Source organism: Lepisosteus platostomus, chromosome 17 (genome assembly GCF_059453375.1).
Source record: "Lepisosteus platostomus isolate fLepPlt1 chromosome 17, fLepPlt1.hap1, whole genome shotgun sequence".
Classification (NCBI taxonomy): Eukaryota; Metazoa; Chordata; class Actinopteri; order Semionotiformes; family Lepisosteidae; genus Lepisosteus; species Lepisosteus platostomus.
Genome location: NC_142627.1, coordinates 15,824,694 through 15,847,245, shown reverse-complemented (window position 1 = coordinate 15,847,245; position 22,552 = coordinate 15,824,694). Strand labels below are relative to the sequence as shown.

The 22,552-nt window shown below is 36.6% G+C and overlaps 1 protein-coding gene across 2 annotated transcripts in view; it reads left to right on the top strand.

The window, feature by feature from the left end:
- The first annotated feature begins 7,040 nt into the window (after window positions 1–7,040).
- slc35f3b (solute carrier family 35 member F3b) overlaps window positions 7,041–22,552 on the top strand; it is a 44,813-nt gene continuing 29,301 nt past the window's right edge. The window contains exons 1-2 of one of the 2 annotated variants that reach the window (XM_088610770.1): window positions 7,041–7,438; window positions 8,562–8,791. In XM_088610770.1, the coding sequence (XP_088466896.1) occupies window positions 7,344–7,438; window positions 8,562–8,791 (325 nt within the window). In that variant the 5' untranslated portion in view covers window positions 7,041–7,343. Of the gene's footprint in view, window positions 7,439–7,483; window positions 8,300–8,561; window positions 8,792–22,552 lie in introns of those variants that run through there. The other variant, XM_088610771.1, reaches the window with a different exon arrangement.

Below are 22,552 nucleotides of genomic sequence, written 5' to 3'. Positions count from 1 at the left end.
TTGATGTCCAATCATCACTCACAACATCAGATTAGTTTGAGCACCATGGAGACCAGAGCACCTCCACAGCGATGAACTAACAGCCCTTCCAGAAAAGAGCAGCAGGATGCACAATGCATTGCTAATCCAGGGAGGAGAGAAATGTAGTACCTGTTATAGTACTGTGGTTTCCCAAATCATGTCATTTCTCTCATTCTGCTTGACAGGGTTCCTGGCCTATTTTCTGCTGTTCAGACTGTGTTTTGTTTTTGCAATGTTGATTAGGGTTTTTTTTTACTGACAAGCCACAAACTTTTAAGTGTATTTGAAAGTGAAGTTATTCTGGCTTCCATTAACCCTGGATAAAATATGCAAATGAAGCTGTTTCTCACAAAATCAAGAGCAACAGGCACTTAATGATTTAAAAATGTGAAGTAATCAGCCTGCATAATTTGTGCATTTTGGCCAATTACAATATGGCCCCAGTATTGCAGACTGCATTGCTAAATTGAAAGGCAATTAAGAAGATAATTTTAAAAACCAACAAGAAGGTATCTCACATCAGGAAAACACAAAATGTGCAAGATATTTCACTGCAAGTCACTGCAGTTGTATTTTCTAATGATAAGACAGAGCATTGTGTTTGTTTTTTTAATATCAAAAAACATTCAGCCAAAGTAAAACAAATTCTGCTAATGAATGTTCTTGCCACTTACATATACTATCATAGAGAAACTGAAGCTTTTTTTTCCTTCAAAAGGAAGCAAAAATCAAATATTAATTGGTATGTCATCCTGACCCATTTAACAATGCTCAAAATAGCCTGCAGTGAGAACAGTCGTTAGGAAGCATAGAGAGAGGCAACTTTGATGCTTTTTACTTGGTTAAGATGAACAGGAAAAACAGACAAGGCGATTGTCTGAGAAAGGTGGAAGGTCTTTTGTTGGAAAATTATGCCATATGCTAAGAATAGTATTCTAGGAACATCCAACTCAAATCAGTTGTCTTCATCGTGGTCTATCTTAGTTAAACATAATGCACAGCAATTATATAAAGCTTGAGAATCTTCACAGAAATGCCCATGGTGATCAGTTTGCTAGTCAATTTCTTGATATCAGGAAAGAAAGAAATATCCCAAAAACAGAAGCCTTAAAATTCACCTTTTAATAAAACTTTGCTTTTTCCTTGTTTTTTTTTCTTAGCAGTACAAAAACAGAATGTTCTTTAGATTCTTATAGTAAGAGATATATGATTTGGTGAAAAATTAACATCAATCTATATTGCTTTCACAGATGAGACCCCATCTGACACCACATATCTAAATCTTGCTTCATTTTTCTGAAAAAACAGGACATGAAAAGAGCATATGGCACTGTCGTACGTATTAATTAGTAAAATTAATGTCGGATGCAATGTATTGGAGTGCATATTAAAAGCTATCAGAGCTCTGATTTTGCACAAAACCAAGCCATTGCATATCCTTTTTTTTCAAAGATTTACCAAGATTTAGAAACTTTGCCTAGTACAGAACTCTTTATACTGTAGTAAAATATACCCAGCAATATTATGTACAAAATTCCCAACAATACTGAAATTCTTAAAAATGTTGAAGTTAAAAATATTTAATTTTGTTTCTTCAGTGCAGCTAAATTATGAGATATTCATTTTTCAATTTTAATTTGCTCTTGATTATTCAAACAAATTGAAGTGGAACTCATAACTCATGTACTGTATACCACAGAATAACATTTTAATTCCCCATAAAATTGGCATACCTCTTTGTTAAGGTTTGAAGATTTTGTTTTTCATACCTCTACTGAATATTCAAGTGGCTTGGGATTTGAAATACTTCATAATTGATCATTGTGATTACATAATGTTTTGAAAATATTGAAATATTTTAACTGCCCACAAACATTTTTCTATTGTTGTATGTATTAAAAGGTAGTATATAAATCATTTTACTGAAGGGTTATTCTAATTGGAGTCTAGGGAATATGGCTTGTCATGCCCAAAGCTCTGATTGTCAGGGACCTGTCTATCTAGCTTTTCAATGTGTATTGCCTAAGAATGCTGATATGTCAGTTTGAGAGCCAATTAATAAAGTAACAGAGAAATACAATGAATGATGAGAAACACCTTAATTTTATTTTAGCTCTCAATGAAGCAAATATTGTACCAGAGCAACTCAATTTCCACTGTTTGAGATTATGGCTGTAACTTAGATAATTGTCGTATGTCCCTCAGGCTTGATAACCCAAATACACTTGAGCATTTTTAGTGCTTTACATATTTTTCATTATGTCTGGGATATCACATGACATGCTGGATCCTTTAAAACAAATCAAATTTTAGGTCTCAGAAAAAGACATCAGACACACAGACTTTCAGTATCTCTTTGTAGACCTTTAGTAACTAGAGGTCAGTAGTAGAACAAATGACATTTAGAAAAGTTGGGTCATGGCACTTTGTCAGCCATTTTCTACCATTTAATGACCACCAATATACATGAACATCACAAAAAATATTACTTTCAGAAAGAAAGAAAACATTATTGTTGCAACTTTCCATTTATTTTCCAATATAATCAGATAACAGCTGATGAGCAAATGATCCAGTACCCTGGTTCATAGCTCCTACTGTATATTGTTTCTTGCAACCACTTGATTTAGATGATAAAATACCTTACTGATGTTTTGATATTTGTAGAAGTGCTTGGCAATAATTTTAGATCACTCATAACTCAGTTTTTAATAGAAAGCTGATTATGAGAGAAGAAATCTTTCTTAACTGCGTTTCAACTGAGTTTTACTGCGATTCAGGCCCTGGGCTTTCAGCCTTCTATTGAGCAACTTCAATTACTTTCAGATTTTAAATCAACATGGTACATGGTATAATATTTACCAGCCCAGCTCTCACCTTTTACCTGTTCCTTAAATCTCTGCTGGTGACTAAAGCATTTGTGTGCAATAAGAGTGTTGTTACATTGGCCAAGTCATCAGGCACTCAAGGGAATCTTCAGACAATAAACAGCAATCAGACCTCAGAGTCAGGTGGCTGAAAGTACAAAAAAAAAAAATAGCATCACTCTCCCTTTCACTGCAAAATCACTGATTGTCATTATGATTGTAAATGTTTCACGAAGCAAATCCTGAAAAGACTTAGAATAACAAGCACAATAATTTGCACCTCCTAGTCACTCCTTCCTCTTACTTGCTGGTCTCTTCCTCTCCAATTAATTTGCACCAGTGGGACAGAAAGGCAAACAGGAGAAAAAATATGTTTTAGTGATTAAGTGCTGTGAGGACTGCTGTGGAGAACTTGGAGTGGAGGTTAAGTGAGGACTTCTGAAATTCTGGATGTTGTGATTTTTAAGGAAAGATGAAAAAAAGGTCTGAGACTTCTGGTCATCTTTTATGGTGAATGAATCTAATGGCAGAGGCTTTAGACCTGATGTCTGCTAAATAGCATTCAGTATTTGAACTACCCTTTAATGTTTTTGGACTAATAAATAAAAGGTTTTAAAATAAATCATAAATCTACGTCTGTCTTATTAGAAACTAGCAGGTTATGTTCAGTTAATAAACATGATATCCACTTTATTACTGACTAACACTGAGAGCTGTCCTAAATCCACAGAGCAGATTGGAGGAGGCTTCCCATCGATGATAATAATACACGTTTCTGAAAAATGTCATGAATTGCATTATGAGGAATAAACAGTAGCTGTGACAAGGAAGAATGCAACATAAAATACCACAAGACAGACTATTCTTTATTATATATTTTTTCAACCTGGTATTCTTGGTATAACACTTGAATGCAGATGAGTAGCAGTGCAGTTGACACGATAGGTAAGGACAGGATTTGTAAATATTGTCTTCTATGCCAAATTGTTCTTATAAGTGTCTGAAGTCACTAACTTCAGATTTCAAAATAGCATATTCAGATTAAGTAAAGTTATAATTAGATTTCAAATCATCAATGATCTATGTGGGAAGAAAACAATTAGAATAAAACATTAGCAGTCTGTAACATTTTTCATTTTACAAGCAACAACATGTTACAAGCTATTTTAGCAGTTTTAAATTCTAAAAGCTTTTTCAGGAATACTGCTAGTTTAATCATGAATGAGCAATCAGCCATCACTTTGAAAGGGACACAAAGTTTTCTCCTAAAATATTGACAATAAAAACACACAAGTCTTCAAAGGCCTCTCATTGAATGTGAAAATTAAAAAAGGTTATGGTGGTGATATAGCCCAGAGAATGTTCTTTACAATTTTTCCCCGGTGGACCATGACATCACCTTTGACACCTCTTCCCATCTCTGTTGAATTCTGCTGAATCACCAAAGTTTGGGTATTACCTATTTTATAAACATGATCTACTGTAACAGAATTAATTAGCAGTAAAGTGTGAAGCTCATTCAACATATATAACATTGGACTACAAATAGCTGTGTTTCACATAGTGACAGGTATGTTATATAAGACAGCAGGGTGAGGTTATAAATAGCTCAGTGTATAAATTCCACTACTATGATTACACTGTGAAAAAGGCCATTGGTCCCACATCTGGTAATGATTTGATTTTTTTCATAGAAACGCAAAATATCAACAGCATGCTTGATTAAACAATACAGAGAGTTTTACATCACTCCCCTTCGTATTACAAAACAAGCATGAGAAAGGATCCTACTGAAATGAGGCATCATTTGGCACAAAGCTTCTGCCTGCTTTAATATTCCTGTGAAGTTTGTGTTCGTTTGTTGAGGGCTTTCTTTTCATCAATCTTTAAAGAATATGATTTTCAAGGCAGGTGACATGGTGGTGCAGTGATTAACATTGCTGCCTTCAAATGCTGAGGTCTTAGGTTCAGTTCTAGACCTAGGGAGCTATCTGCATGGTAGCTTTAGTTCTCCCTGTTTTTGTGGGTTTATTCTGCTTGCTCCAGTTTTCTCCAACAGTCCTAAGATATTCTTTTAAGAAAATAATCTTTATATCAATGTATACAATTCTTACAAGGATTGCAACTCTAACATAACATAGAATCTCTACAGAATTATAAAAAAGGTCTTTAAAAGGGTGATGGTCCATTGACAATAAATGAATATAATTGATTGTGCTTAATCATCCTGCGCTAATAGAATCAGCAACACTAGCTTTATGAAAGGAACCTATTTGAACAGTGCTTAGCCATGTTTTATAAGGCATCTCGTGACAGATGTGATGCAGTGCTCTCTTCATTATCTGCTTTGTGGGAAAAAATAATAACCAACTTATTATATATAATGTAAGTAAGAAGTGAATAGGGCTGCTAGCATAATGCATTAATCAAGGTACAGTTTTCCTGGTCATTGTTATTCTCGTCATTACATTTTAATCCACCTGACATTGATTTTCAGCAATCCAGCTGCTTTCTCTGAATGACTTCAAGGAATTGACCACCCCCAAGAGATGCAACCAGGGTTGTTGATTTTCCTCAGCCTATCTCATTCTTCTGGGCAGCTAACTTGCAAAGAGCAAATAACCTGAAGGCATTCTTCTCGCACCAAAAAATGTAAATCTTCAATTTCAGGCTGTGAATTATTCTGAGTCCCCTGGCATTTCACTGTAGAACTTGTTTTTGAAGCTTCTACAAAGGGTATAATTACTTTACTGTAAAAGATAACTGCCTCTAATATCATATGGCATGTTTTAAATATTTATCAGATTTGTGTGATGCTGTACATTTGTTGATGTACCTTGAAATAAAGTGATATTTCTATATGTGAACCTCCTGGTAATGTCTCCTGTGAGGTGCTGTACTCCTTCCTTATTAAGTTCCAGAAGCACAGCACAGTATTCATTTCAATAGTTTCAGTAGTCAATACTTAATTATGGCAAAGAAGAGGCATGATTTGAATAGTGAGCTTTATTGGGTAACTCACTGGACTGAGGAGAATGACAACCTGTTCGTAAGGATGGGCTAGTCTGACCTCTCCTACCTTTCAATGAAAGAAAACACAGGGACCTGCAGCAAAGATGAAGCCAGGATGGAGAGAGGGGTGTGAAAATGAAATGCGCAAACGAGTAGGTAAGAAGAACGATAATTATACGAAGGCAGGCTGAAGTGGGTGAGATTGGGGATTGACCTCTTCCAAGCTTTTGTTTTAAAAGTCCACTAATGACATATGATATGGTTTACTAATATTACTTCACTGGGAATAACAAAGAATTAAGAACATTGAAAGGTTTATTGAGTATTTTAGTCATCATGAATCTAGTTTAACCCGCCTGGCTGAGGACTTACTTTCTGGCTATAGGACAAAGAGGCTTGAACCCCCATGCTGAGTGAGGGAGTGACCAAGGGGCAGCTGCAGAGGTGGAGATGGGGTGGAGGAGGGATGCAGAAGATATATGCGAGGGAGAAAATGTGATCACGTACAGTATTTATAATGTTTACGTGAGCAAATGACGTCAGGAATGATTATGAATTATTGACAGCTGAGGCTGATTGAACTTGGCTGTTGTCATGCCCCCTGAATGTTTTGTATAAGCTCCATTTCTTGCAGTCTTACTATATGTTCAATTTTACAACACAAATCTGTTAATCCTAGTTAAGAAAATATGTTTTTTGACATGGACCATCTTCAGTCCAACCCTGCCAATAGTGCTTATGATTTCTCCCAGTGTGATGTAGTACATTCTAAGCAATAATTGGTTGGGATGCTGGTGGCTTATTTTGTTGAACTATTTTGCATTATCATAAGAAACTTAATAAGACAGGATTAGAGGAGTAGACTCCACCCTCTTCATCTTTTCAATGTAGACTAATGAAGATTTTTTTAGATAGATTTGTTTTTTTATAAGCCTTAATTGGTTTCCCTCTGTCCACTTGTTTATATGGGAATAAGACTAAAATGAAATAATTTTACTTCTTTTAATTAAGATTAATTAAAAAGAGTTCTAGATTCACATAAAAATGGAGCAGTTAAAGCGTTGTTAAAGCTGTTAAAGCTGTTTAAAACCTCATTTGTATTGTTCATTTTCTATAGATGCAAGAAATGATTCTTTGAGTGATACATTTTAGTAGCATTATTTATGTCTAATTTTTGTAAAGATCGAAGAAAGAAAATTAAACCTCGTCTAAACAATCCCTTTTCACGTATCTTTTCACGAGTTTATGTACTGCTGTGTGACCTGCTGGATATCTCGTTTGCCCGGCAGACGGCGTAATTGAAAGAATTACAGAAGCCCCAAAGTATACCCGATGGGTTGCCAAACGCATTTGTTTAGCTTTATTGAAATAGATGATGCTCTGTGAGGGAGAACTAGTGATCTTGAGGGGTTTCTGAGGGAACAGTAACTTGTTAACGTCCTTATGTATGGCGATGCCAAAGCAGACGGTGTGGAAAAGAGTCTGTGCTCCAGCCAGCACTGCCGATGCCAGCTGGGATTCTCCACTTTGATGCCGAAGTAAGACAAAGAAAATCTATCCTGACAGTCGTTTAATATTCCTAGCTATATAATGATATTTGTTGCTTAAAATATTTTCATCCTTTTTATTAAATGAAGGGCAAATGTGACTGATATTTTAGGGAAATATGACCTTTTCTAACGAAGTGCATTTTATCCCTTAAGTTTTAGATTTTAGAATATTTTCATACACGAGATACAGTAGTGTGATTAGGGTCTTACATGATACAGTATGCATAATCTTTAAAAAAATGCGTATACAGAACTGTAGCCGGTATTCTTGAAAAGAAGAGTTGGATCCATTAAAGTTACTAAATACCACGTGTACCTGATAGTGTTTTTAAATGTGTATAAAACATCTCTTCTCTATAGCGACACAAGGTTGGAAAAACGGATAGTCTCGAATTTAGAACTGATGCATTCAATTAGAACACATCTACACCATAAAGGCTTAAGAGCATAAAGCTACGTACATTTTATGCAGGGATAAACAGAATTTCAGAAAACAAATAATAATATTAGCTTGTTGTGTATGATTTTAGTACTGTGACCGTCATAATAATGACAGAAATTAATCTCACTCAATTTGAGCTTTTCAAAGAGAATGCCTCCCAGTGGCGGTGAATGTGATTAAAGCAGTGTAACGTGACAAGACATCACTTGGCTTTTCGTGGTCTCAGGAAAGGGGGAGCCTTCACGTTCACAACCCAATGGATCGTCCTATTTTGTTGCAAGTACTCTTTTCAAACACCCTGTGTCGCTTTATTTTATATTAATTTCTTGAATCTACTGTTGGAATATCTCTCTTCATATGGGGATCGGGGAGTTCCGCAACAAAGGAACCCATTCAGCAGCCCTAGTGTAAGTGTGAACGACTTTAAACGGTATTATTGCTTTCGCATGCAGTGCCAGTGAAAACGGAGTTCTGTAACTGTCCCAGAAGTACCCTGTGTAACAAGGAACATAATTTCTCATTTTTATGACGGCGAGGGTTTGAAAAGCTTCCACTTAACGGTGCCATCGAAAATGTGCAGTTAGGTCTCTATAGCCGGGCAGAGCTGTGCTTCTTACGGTACCTGCAGCTGGTTCTCTGCTCCGGTAACCCTTTGCTCTGCTGTTCTAGCGGGATGCGGAGATCGCCAGATGTGAGCCCGAGGAGGCTGTCAGACATCAGCCCCCAGCTACGGCAGCTGAAGTACCTTGTCGTAGATGAATCGATCAAAGAGGATCTGAAGTCGTCCAGGTCGGTGGAGGACATAAATAGTGCGTCTATTGGGCTAACTTCCATCGAAGAGAGGATTCTGAGGATCACAGGATACTATGGATACCAGCCCTGGAGCGCGATTTATAACAGTAAGACCCCGATTAATTCGTTAAATAAGGCTGACTGATTGATTGCTACCGTCATTATCAAACCCGATTCAGAATTCAATTACCAGCGAGCGTTAAAGTCCACATAAATTGTAATATTTCTGCCCTTGTGTATTAGAGCAAGTTAATCCCTTGATACATCATCAAATACATATTTTACTTAATTATATATGCCCCACTGAAAAAGCTTTATTACTCTTGGAATTTTAAGAATTATGTTTTTAAACGATAAAATGAGCCTGCTTTAGTGTCTGTTTTAGGACAGCACTTCACACTGTTTCTGTTTATTTCTCAATCGTCCAGCTGAGCTTTACTACCGTTAATAAAAAGACTAAAACAAACAAAAAATACTTAAGTGGTTTATTCAATTGTTTATTGCAGACATTTACAGCTGTGTTGCTGCTGTTGTATTGTTTGTCAAGCCTATAAAGAACAAAACTGAAGCAACAACATGCTTTGGTTAAACTCTTAATTGGACATAAAATTAAATTACTTGCTTTGTAAAACGGGTTTTAATCAGGCTGTTTTCTTAACGGGCTTCTCATTGGGTTACTGTGTTAAAGGTGATCTTCTTCAAATGTTTGTCTGTCTTTGTGGGGATATACCATTAACTCCCAATCTGTATTAATTGTATTCTCTCTACTCCACTGAAATGTAACTCGACACAGGATGAAAGAAGATGTAAAACGAACACATTTGATTTCAAACAAGATGCAATTTGATTTGTAAAGAAGTTGTTTTATTGTGGGATCATACCCCCCATTCTTTGTAGACTATCTTTGGGGGGAACATTTTGTCCCAAACCTTGCTACACATGCATGCATCTCCCCCATGACACAGAAAGAAAAAAGAACAGTGGAGAATAAATATCTTCCATCAATGCAGACATGAATAGCGGTAGAGAGATTGAATTAAATATCTATCCATGCAATTTATTTTGTGAATGAAAGTTCTTTATGTTTCTGCTGAATGATGATATTGACCTACACAGATGACTTTTAAGCCATTTTTGTCTCAGATTTCTGAGCTATAGGGGAATTCAATTTTGGATGTAGAGACCTGGGTCTTCCGTTATTGTGTCTCACCAACATCGCTTTCAGAGCATTCAAGTGATTTGTTTCCAGTGCTTTTTTACAGAGACAGTACTAGACCTTTCAAAAGTTTACTGTGTACTGAAAGGCTTGGATAGAAAACAATATTGCTCATTTTCAGGCTTGGCAATCCCTTAATTCAATAATGTTATTGCATATCTGAACATGTAAATGTCTCTGCTCTGTTGTAAAGCTGCAACATTGTGATATATTTTAATAGAAAGCTGGCATGGATGAGGAAAATGTTTAAGCAACGTGGCAGTGTAATATATTCTCCCAGGAAAGCTATACAACTTTGTTTGCATGGTGCCTTGATTAATCAATGTGTTACTTCCATATCATAGATTGTTGTTGTTTTTTCTATTTCCTATTAATGAAAAGAAATAATGAGTACTGAGACTGGGAAGAAATTGATGTTTTTTCTTTTCTCCGACTCAAAGATGACTTGTATGTTAGCACAAAATAACCCCCATCTCCACTAAAACATGTTGCACATTTTGTTTCACATGTTTGACAGCAGCTAAATTAGTCCTCCCCTCTTCAGCTAGGGAGTGTGTGTGTGTTGTCTAATAAATCATGTTAGAGTACGTATTTGAACCACTACTAAAATTGTGGAAAATTTTAAGCATTTTAAAACCTTTACAATAATTAAAAGAAAGGAATGATTCAGATAAATCTGCTTATTAAATACACAAGTGATTCAAATGTCGTATGTTGATATATCAGAAACTACACACAACCTCACCCAAATGGAGGTTTCCAAGTAAAAAGGAAATATGAGGCTGTCACCCCCTTAGAAATTAAGATCCAGGTGTGTGATACATGAATGCCATTGGCAGTCACCCTAAGTTCTGTATCTTATAAGACCTGTTGTGTCAGAAGGTTTGGTCTCTGTGCTTCAGCTGCTCAGGAGTGCAAACCAATGGCAGTGATTCACATGTGGGCTTCAAGAGATGTGATTAGTATATTTTGTTTAGCACTAATTTCCATGTTTTTTCTTGCTTAATTGAACTGGTCTTTGACCAAGATGCTGTACATCACAGTAAACATTTAGAAGAGAAGGATCATGGGAATCATGACATGCAGAAAAAGTCAAAAGTGATGTGTGTTAAAATATTAAATGAAATATTACTTTCTGTGAAGTGGCAATGGTTTTTACCCACGATGTACAGATAGTATTGAGAGAAGTTTCTGTTTTGATCATATTTTCTGGCAATACTGTATATCTATGCTTAAAAAATAAATCTGTAAATAAGGTAGAGTGGAAGGGAAAGTTTTAAACCCTTCTTGTACATTAAAAATTCTCAAATGAACTGCATGGACCATGAGGAAAATCTATTGGCATTGTAGTGATATTCCCCCTTAAATTGATAAAAACTAAATTTTATGCATCTAATAAAAATCTCAATTAATTCCCCCCCTGTAATTTTTATAAAGTTGAACAGATGGTACGATTCATTGCAAGTTACAGCTTGTGTATTATATACTCATCTGTGGCAATGTAATAACCAGTTTGCACAAGAGCCTCCAATTTGTTTTGACACATTGCGTTAGCACTCTACAATTAAATCCACCAGAGAGAATGTTGTGTGTTCTTTTTTAATACCAGCTGAAAAACAGAAATATCTGTAATGGTTCTGAGCCATTAAAAATAATTTAAATTCCTTTTTTCGGACAGAGGACTTTATTCATAACAGGCATGGACAGTAAAATGTGTTATTTTGTTCAGATTTCACAGTAATTTGGAAATCTAAGCACTGTAATATTTACAGGCATAGATGGTAAAAACTGCTGGTAGTAAGAACTGAGCTCCAGTAATTACCATGACAAGTGAATAGGTAGAAGGCTAGCTGTGAGATACAGCATCAGGCTTGCTGAGCTCTTACATTTTGTTTTATTGAGTCAGATTTTTTCCCCGTTATTCTTAAAAGTTGAAATGGAAAGAAATAACTAAAACAATGACTACATTGATCAGCCGAACAAAAACTTAGGTGTGGACCCATGGTTACTAAATACTCCAGCAGACTCCCCAGTAAGAAAAATAAAAATACAAATTCTCAAATATTTGCAATTATTAGGAAAACCTGACACAATAATAGGTTTTGCTTGTACTGAGTGACGAACTCTAAATTTTGTATTGTATTGTCTAAATTGTTAAGCTGCAATTTTCCCTTTAGCATGTAGTTCAGGCAACCTTACTAGTGCTGGCAGTGGTGTATTCACCTCAGATTCTACTGAGAATATACAATTCCATCATGGGATCTCACGTCTCCAAACCAGTTACACCACTAATTCCACTGTTTTTCATTAAACTGTGGTTTGTTTGTTTGGCAAAGGTATAAAAGTGTTTAATTAATCACATCCATGTGATTGCATATCAACCAGACTCATAAAAAAAATCTTAATGATAAAAAAGTTTTAACTGATTGTGTTGTTGAGCTCTAAGAGCAACAGATATTTTTGTCCCATGATTTAATCTGTGTTTTTAATGTGCACAAAACATCTGCACTTAACATAGATGGATTACTGTATGTTAGATTGTCAATATCTGTAAACACAAACATTCATTTCATTTCTATCAGGAATCTTTGTTCCCCTGCCTTAACTCTGTGACCAAGTCTGAGTGTGCAGAATAGTTTGTGCCCTTGACCAAATTCTGTCGTATTCTTGTCTTCACCATCTCAATCACAAAGATTTCACAGCACCAGCAACACGAACCAAGGACGTGTTCGTATTAAGCAGTGAATATGATGGATATCAGAACCTCTGCTGCTGTAGAATATACTTGTGTTACTGGTATTACAGTATTTCAGAAGTGCAAATAATTCCTTTCCTTTTCTCTTTCAAATGAAGACGAGATTTCCTCGTTCTCTTCTTTGGAGGTATTCTAATGCAGCACACATACTGTATTCACCACAGATCTATAAAGAGTGCCAGGGTAAATATGAAACAATTCCCCATTATTTATCCAGCTGCAATGGAAATCTCAATGTCAGATCAGTTCTATAAGGCAGCATTGTAAATAATATATGTGTTTTCACTTCATGTGACACTAGATCTCCTTCTGTTCCTGAGTTATACAGATGTAATAGAACTGGTCATGAAATGTAGTCCAGAAATCCAGACACATCACACAAGCTTGGGAGACAACCTTAAGACTAGTGCTTTCATTCCTGCTCTGTGGCATTGTACTTGTACTAAAATTACAGTTATAAAATGCAAATATATTGTATAGTGTCCAAAAGAGTAGTATATATAGTGTCAATCATGTGGGAAGACAGGTTTGTTTCAATGTAAAAATGTAAAGTCTGTGCCAGACATACAGCAGTTCAGATGGGTACTCCAGTTTTCTGAAATTTGTAAGCTTCTTTGAAAGGTTTCCCACATCAAATCTTAAAATATGCTGCTTTTTGCAGATGTGTCCCAGAGACAAAAACATGCTGTTTTAATTATTTGGGGGTGTTCTTTAAAAGTGATTTTTATAAAAAATAATGTCCACACTTTCCTTATAATAAGTTTTATCATAAGCCCCCTGCATGGAAAGCATAGAAGATAATTCAATTTTCTTTATAACAACAGGCAATATAAAGAGGCCATTTTCAGTTCATCCATGCATTTTTCTAATTCTTCCAGTTCAGGGTCACAGGGAGCTGGAACATATTCCTGCAAGCAATGGGTGCATGTCAGGACACACCCCTGAGATGATGCCAGTCCATCTTTGGGAAGATACAAAAACAGACACGCACATACTCACACCTAGGGTCAATTTTCCCAAAAGCCAATTAGCCTACCAGTATGTCTTTGGACTGTGGGAGAAAACTGGAGTACCCAGAGGAAACCCACATGCAAATGGGGAGAACATACAAACTCTATGCAGATACATAGACACAACAGGTCCAAAACTGAACCCAGGGCCCCAACACTGTGAGCCAGCAGTGCTAACCATTGTGCCACCATGCATGCAACCATAACATTTTCTTATATAAAAAAATAACTATGCACACTATTCTTTCTACACTGTAAAATAATTTATTGACTAGCATAGAACTTGTGAACATTGCAGTATACACAACCTTTCATCAGGACACATACACCCTTGGTTAAAGAAGGAGGCTTTGAACCTTTCGTTAATCTCCATTGTAGATAATTGTATATAATCACTTTACATATACTGCAGCATTAACAATAAATGAATATCGGGACCAAATACATTTATTGTGTATTTAATGCCTTTTAATTTTAAATGCAAAATAATGTTATGAAAAAATATATTTGCAAAGCTTTATATGATAAAAAATAATACATTCTTCAATGCAAAAAAATATTTAAAATTACAGAAGACCACTATGTGCCACCATGCTTCCCACAGGCAAATAAATAATAATATCTAACCAAGATGTTTCTTTTAAAGTTCATGCGGCCTTAAACTGTGTTGTGTTATTTTTTGATTAATTACTAAGGAGATCTGATAACCTTGCTGTGAAGATAAACCTGCTAGTGACTGAATCTACTGCCTAATTCACTTTGACTTTCAAGCAAACTGGAGAGAAGACAGTCAGGTGATCTGAGCTTTTGTATTAAAAAGTTCCCCTAAATGAGGTAAATCACAACGGGACAGATAGTTGACGTTGGGCTAAAATCACACTAGTACCCCCCCCTGCACTTGTTAAGTATTGTAAGGGGAAGGAACATTATGTTCACTTGTTGTCCAAAGTGTCATGGTCCTTATGGTTGTGTACAACCTGGATAAATGGCAATGATAATGTAATTATTATTATTGATGGCCTTGGCACACAACTGTTGTGTTTTAGAGTACAGCTCAGAGCCCCCTTATAAAGGTGCATCTTGCTCCTGTTTAGAAGAGCATTACTTTACTTTCCCACTTGACATCTGAAAAGCACAGCAGGGCCTGTCTGAATCAAGGACTGAGTCTACAGCAAGCATCTGTGTAAGCCCAGTTAAGGTCACACAAACCACAGCATTGGCAAATATGACAAGGATTTGTTGCCTCAAGAGACTACTGTCTGAAAAAAACAATGCTACTCTGTTTCTGCATTTAAGAAATGTATAAAACCTGCCTTTTCTCACTGCGATGAAGTGGGGTAAATAATTGATTTCATGCTGCGTTGAACGCTTGACTGTTTTTAACCTTTTTTCACATTTTGTGATGTCGTGATGAGGGATACATTTATATATGTGGAGAGAGATTTTAAAACAATAATCAAAAGAAAAAATCAAAACAAGGTTAGAAGGGAGTTATATAAAAGTCAAAGAACAAAATAACTGCATATTATTATGAGAAGTAAATAATTCTGCCCAAGACTGATATTTTGCTTCTGGATAGAGAGACTAACAGAGATGACAGAGAATAGAATGATTGTAAAAGTTTGGTACAGCAAAACAGGGACCCTTTTCCATATAAGCCTGGAGAGGTATTTTGGCTTTTTTAGAGTTGATAAATACAACCTGATGAAAAAAATAAATGGCTTTTGAAGACTGGGCTTTCTTATGGACTAGACCTCACTATGGCTTAGTAATGAAGTTCAAGGAGTCTCTAGACAGTGATATGTTTTAACAGCCTGCATTCATCTTTGTGTTTCACACTGGCATCTATTCCACAGCAGTGAGACTACTGATCTGACTTCATCAGTTATCTGTTCCATATCTATCTGTGGCTTAGCAACATGAGCTAGTACAGCTCCTGTCTGAGACCAGGGATATAGTATATGGCACTAATATGAGAGCTATACTGTACCATCCCTGTGTGAGTGGTGGACAGTTGTTCCCAGTATAACCACTGGCTGCGATTGGTTTTTTTTCCAGTCCAAGGTGGCGGTGGGGACATAACCAATATTGGTTATGCGACTGAAACAGAACAAAAGGAGCATGATAGGCCAAATAGTCTCCTCTCCTTAGGAGCCAATCTAATGTTCTGTTGTTTAGATGCCCTCTCTCTGTTGGCTTTGGCTTTTCTGAGTTCATCCTCTACCCTTATTTTTTTCTAACATATTGTGTGTGCCCTTCCCCTATTTCTCTTTTATCAGAATGAGTATGGTGGGCTTTACATATTCACTGATTCTCCTGAGAATGGACTGTGAATCGGGTGTAAGGTGTTTGAAAACTAAGCAAATGCTGTGCCTGTAGGCATATAATATTAGCACAGCAAAGGCAAAATTGGGTTGTGACTAGCCAGGTGGGTTTGCTCTTAAGGTAAGGAATTTGACAGAAGGAATATACCTGAGCCACTTCCATTAGCTCAGTCTGTGAATTTGGGTGATTTGATGTCATTACCATCAGGTTCCATAATTACTTCTTCACATGTCTAACAATAGAATTTGTCTATATTGCTTTATTGTCTAGAATGTTTCTGGTTTCCATTGTGATGTATAAGCAGTTACACTGCAGTTTTTTTCTTACTTCAGCTCTTCCTCATAATCCATTCCCCAGTTGTCTTCTGCCAGAAACTAGGTCAAATTAGAACTCAGTAGAGTTGGTACACTGCTCTCTTATTTTGCTCTCTGTTATAACACACGACAGAGCTTAATAGACTAGAGTATAATACTGTAATATTATGCTGCCTGAGATGTCATGATAGGTCAATGTATTAAATTAAGTTGGTTTAATATCACAATCCAAACAACAACTTTCCCCCTCCCACATTCACCACCACATAGGACCACCCCACTGAAGGATTTTCTCTTGTCTTCTACATTTTGGTTGGCTACAGCTGGTCATGAATGAAAAGAAAACAAAATGACTGAAAAATTCATACAAAATTAGAAATGCAAAGATGCTGACATTATGCTCCTATGAGCCCTGAATCCAAATTCAGTTTCACTAGGGACAACAACATCCAAGGATTGAATGCTTGTGAATGCTAGGTATACTTGTTAAGAAAAGCTTGGCTTATTCTGCTTGGTTAATGGGCAGCCTCCTGGCCACAGGACAAGGAGGCTCGAACCCCATTCAGACTGAGTGATCCAGGGGTGGAGATGGGGCGGAGGAGGGATAATTGAGACTAATGCATTGGAGTTCAGTTTATGTAGCTAGTTTGGTGGTGATCATGGTTAGGAACAGCGATGTGAGATTAACTTCTTGTTATCCCTCCCAAATTTTAGTTTATAACTTCCATTTAATGCATTGAGACATTAGTATCAGAATAAAACATGCAAATAGAAACTTGGTCAGGTATGCTGACAATCCACCCGACACAGTAATTATAGCTCGATTACCAACCTCATGTGGGTGGATTTCGTGCTGGCCTTTATTTCATTGGGTCTCTTCTTTTCCTCAGAGGGGCTGCTATCATTTATAATTGTGAAGGCCGCACAAAAAAACAGAGCTCAGTATGAGAGAGGCCCCACTGAGATTCTGTCTTATTTTGAATTCTGGTTTTCTGGCAGAAATGTTGTGTTTGAATGGAAACTGGGAAAAGGTCAGCCCTGAACAAAGTTTAAAGAGCTAAAGCTGTTATGACTGAGAAAAAGATAGAAAATAAAAAGGATATCTATGCTCTGGTGCCTATTCCACCCCAGGGGGTTAAAAGCATCCTATAGACTAGAGCAGTGTTCTTTTATCATTCCTTAATATAATTTCTTTTTCAGGCCTGGTATCCAAGGACACATCATGAGAAAGGTCTTGTTCCTCTTCCTGAATATAAAGGAATTAAAAAAACATATTTTCAAAAGGAGAAAAATGTGAATTATATTGCAAACTAATTTTTATAGTCTTGTTGGGGTCATTGGACTATCTTGGTGTTGGCTTAAAATGATTTTATTTGTTTGCTTGCTGATTTTTTTAATTGAATCAGGCTTTGAAGATACTTTTGAGAAGTAGTTCATGTTTTGTCCCTTTTGAAAACAGTGCCAAAGTAACAAGAATTAAATTGACTTTCAATTATTAAAAATGTACCTCATTTAGTATTCCCTCTTATAGGACTTTAATCATCTCCGAACTGTTGAACATTGCTTTGCAACATAATGGCAAACGATGAATTTTGTTTTGCTATAGGTTTTGACTTGACTTGACTTGACTTGAACTTTATTGCCATATGTAACCGGTGCTGGTACAATGGAATTCTTACTTACAGAAAGTCTCTCGATTGTAAAACAAGTGTAAAAAAAACAAAACAAAGTGCAAACAGTGCATCAAGACAATGTACAAACAAACAATAGACAATGTGCAAGTAAACATGCAGACAGTTTGAATGTAAACAATACAGACGTGTAAACAATGACTGGAGACGTACAATAAATAAATTACAATGAGGTAGATGGTGATGGTGTAGGTGTGGTCCGAGGGGGATGGCTAAATGTGTTCGCCAGTCTCACTGCTTGTGGATAGAAGCTATTGAAGAATCTAGTGGTAAGTGTCCGTATGCTCTTATATCTCTTGCCTGAGGGCAGTGGGGTGAAGAGCTCATGCCCGGGGTGGTGACTGTCCTCTGTGATGGCCAGAATTCTACCACGGCAGCGGTCCTCATAGAGCTGTTTAATCTCGGTGAGACCACAGCCGATGATCTTCTGGGCCATATTGACCATTCTCTGCAGTGCCTTTCTTTCTCGCGAAGAGGTGTTGCCATACCACACGGTGATCCCGTTGGTGAGGACGCTCTCGATAGTGCAGCGGTAGAAGTTCACCAACACATGTATTGGCATCCCCCATCGCTTGAGGCACCTCAAGAAATAAATAAGTATAGACTTGTGGTAATTATTACTAAGTACTTAGTGCTTTTTGCAAGAGCAGAGTGGTTGACTGAGAGATTGTGGGTTAAAGTCCCTGCTGCAGAAACTTCTTAGAGAAGGGATTTATCCCAGTTTTTCTAGTATCACCAGTATTGCTGGGGGGTTATCTCTGTGATGTATGTGTATCCTGTTGAGGAAGGCAATCATGTGCTCTTTAGTATACCTAATGCTCCAGAAACCATAATAGGCTCTGGCCCAATGAGTCACCTTTTTACTGTTATGAGAACTAAACAGCTGTGAGGAAGCTAATTTGAGAATTAATATGAGGATTAGTGGCGAGTGAGGAAATAATCTGGACGGCACATCACCTAAAGGTGCTGAAACTACAGATGTTGTATCATTCAGTCACTCATTAAGATTATTTGTTAGCGATGATGGAAAATTCTGGCAATGTGACTATGGCTACTGATAAAAATGGAGGAAAAATGGTGTCAACCAGGACAAAATAGTGAAGTGAGGTTTTCTGAAAGTATTGATGCTCTACCATGAGTCACTCTTGGCTTTCCCATGCCTCTTCATTGATATGAACTTCATAAGATATATTGAATGATATAGACTGTGTTTTGCCAAACATTTCTCTGCCTGTACTGTGGTGTACCACATTAAACTTTCATGAGGTCATGGTATGTCATGTCAGAGAATGTTCAGGTGTTGGATCTCACAATGCGGGTTCTAAATTTAATTAAGTGCTAACTTAATTAAGTGTTTTTATTTTCTCAGCAAATACTTTTAAAATAAAAAATGATTTTTATATATTTGAATAATATACTACAAGGTCACTTTTTAAACTCAGTACAGCAGCAGAAGAAGAAGCTTGCGTCTCAATTGATTATTCACAGCATTTTTTCTGTAGTTCAGGGAAGGCATGGCTGTTTTTTACTTCAGCCAACAAGGGCATTGCCAACACAGCTCAGCACACTGCCACTCCTATCCCAGTGTTTCTCACAGTGACATCCAGAAGAACGGCACCGTGGTAGAAATCCTCAATTAGCGAGAAGAAGGCATTTAACTAGATGAGACACACAGGGAAAGTGAAGAGACAGCTGAGAGTGGGGATGCAGAACAGACCAAAAGAAATGTTCATGTGCTGTGCAGTACGGCTGCAGAAGTGCTGAATCATTGGCCTGTGATTGGCCGTGTGGAAAAGGGAAACAGGCCCTGCCAACCACAGATGTATTCAAATGCCTTTTACACACTATGCGAAAAAATTCAATATAATTCTAGTCATTAATAATTAGTGTTAACACTTGAAATCACGAGACAGTGGGAGTACTGTATGTCTCTAGTCATTGTTCATGACAGTGTCAGCTGACTCAGTGTCCATCTGTTTGTCCAAGGTGTGAGGAGTAGGCTCACTGAAAGCAGTGCTTGTGGTGAAGCTGCATAAGAACTGACTTACATTGCTCGTCAGGCACCTACCTGATGTAAAAGGCTGTGGAAATGAACAGGGAAATGGAACACAGAATACACGCAGTACGTCCTGCTCTGTGTTTGTTGGAAATTTATTAACATTATGAATACCATAAACTACAATTATGTGCTAATGTACAGTATAACTTTGTAGTTGTATCTTTACAATGCTTGTATCTTGTCAAGTCTGTGCCCCTATTAAACAGCTTCTCCAAGCAGTAGAATTGGCCATATTAGGTGATGTACTGTGGATGCTTGGTGTTTGCAAATGAGTTTTACCCTTTTATTAAATAAAAGTGACACGTTTTTAGGATCAGTTTCTCCCACACAGTTTTGTAGCCGTGATTGCAGAGCGTTACTGATTGTATGTCGTGGGTGTGTGTGAGCTCTTTAAATGTCGAGGAAAAATATGTGATGGTAACTCTGTAAGACAACAACATTTAAATCAGATTCCTGGAACCTACACAGATTTTAAGATGAGATTTTATTCAGCAGATAAATTCCTAAATGCTCACAGGGGTCTGTAATACACAGTCAAAGCTGTTATTTCTCCAGCCTTATCTGTAAATGGCTAGTATTATAAAAAAGAGAACCCATGGTATTTTGAACACTTTCTTAGTATCAGTGTTGTTATCTTAGTTACAGTGCTGTAACAATGGTGTTGTGTAACAGTAGTTGTCGGTTTGTTCTAGATCCTGTTTCTGTTCATGTTGCATTGGTTGTGTTTTTTTTAATAATCTTAAAGATAAGCTTAGGATATCTTCTGATAAACATGATTAAGAATGAGGTAGAGTTCACTTTGTGCATTGAATGTGTTGTTCTATCCAGCAGACTTGAAAATGCACTCTCCTGAAGACCTTGATTTGAAACAGACCTCTGGGTCAGCATTATTGAAATTTTGTAACATATTTTTTTATCGCTGCATTTTTCCTTTTTTGAATACCTCTCCCCTATTAAGCTTGTGTTTTTTTATTTAAAAATCTGAGAATAATTAGCCAATTTATGCCTATAGTTACATGGAAAGACTTTCACTGAGATACTTCAATGCCAATGTATTTATGCACATTTCTAGTTTGCTACCCAAATTTGTCTTAGTTGCCATATGTGCAACTTACAATACATAGCATCTAATAGTTATTTTCAGTTTACCCATTAGAAAGATATATTTTATTTAAATAAAAACATTATGTATAGCTAGGGACCAATACACACTGTATTACAAAGCATGCATTCTGTAAGCACACATCTTTATCCCACACCATATGTAACATATGTTAAGGGTTAGTCACAAGTACTCAATGTGATGAACCTTGTGGGGAGAATGCAATTATTGGTGCTAACTGAATTTAAGCTTGAAATCAGTTGACAGATTTCATTAATGCAAATATGTGTGGTCTCAATGCTATTTCCACAGAGAGAAGCCACCATTTTTCACACCTCATGAATCTTAATAACAGTGTCAGATCTTGTTGTCTGTCTGCAAAGGGGAAGCACTTATAATATAAAGCAAGCTTTCAAAATGGAAAGATCATAGGTAAAAATTAATTAATAATTAATAACAAGAGGCAGAAGAAGTAAATGCTGCATTTCCTTTACAATTTTGCAGCACACCAGTTAATGATACAATAAATGATAATGGCTATTGATCTTTTACATTGGATGTATCAGTCATTAAATAACAAAGGTATGATTTTGATCTAATATTTATTTGGAATATCCAGATAAACAATTATGGTGCAAGGGCGCAGTAATGCAATTGGCACTATATCATGATTGCACATGCTTTGCTAAAAAACTATTTATGACCTCATTTCTGGTACTGGGGATATTTAGATGACTATGACAGATAACTGTAGACATATAGAACCTCACAATTGAAAAGAAAGTGTAAGAAAAATCTTTACTACCTTAGGTAGAGTGATTATGTGAGACTGCAATCCCAATACTTAGACAACTAATATCTGTGTGTCCCAGTGTCATACTCGGAGAATCAAGGGTTTTGAGACTGTAGATAATTATATTCCTAAATGAACTGTACTGTACAGGCCTGTAGGGATTTCAGTAAATTGTTAGTTACTTTGACAGGTTCAGTGTGATAATGTTGAAGAGCGAGTGTCCTCCTCCTTAGAGTGATGTTAATGATTCATAGGTGATTCAGGTGTTATTTTAATAAAGCCAAGTGTTTTTGTGCATAATGGTGGTGATTAAGACTAGAGTGATCTATGGATTATTTTTCCCTCCGAGATGTCATTCCTCAATGCAAGGCACAACCTTGTGTGCTGAATTATTTTTCTTAATGTATTTTTCAAATAAAAGACGAAAGCATCAATGTATTGTAAGCTGAAATGTGGGATAGCCAGCATGTATCTCTAGAGGATAGTTAGCAGGGGAATAGAAAAGACAGGTTTGGCTTTATTAACTTAGAGTTCTAGTAACAAACAGCAGCAATAGCGGAATATCTTTTTGGATTCAAAACCAGTACTGGATATTTAGATTTT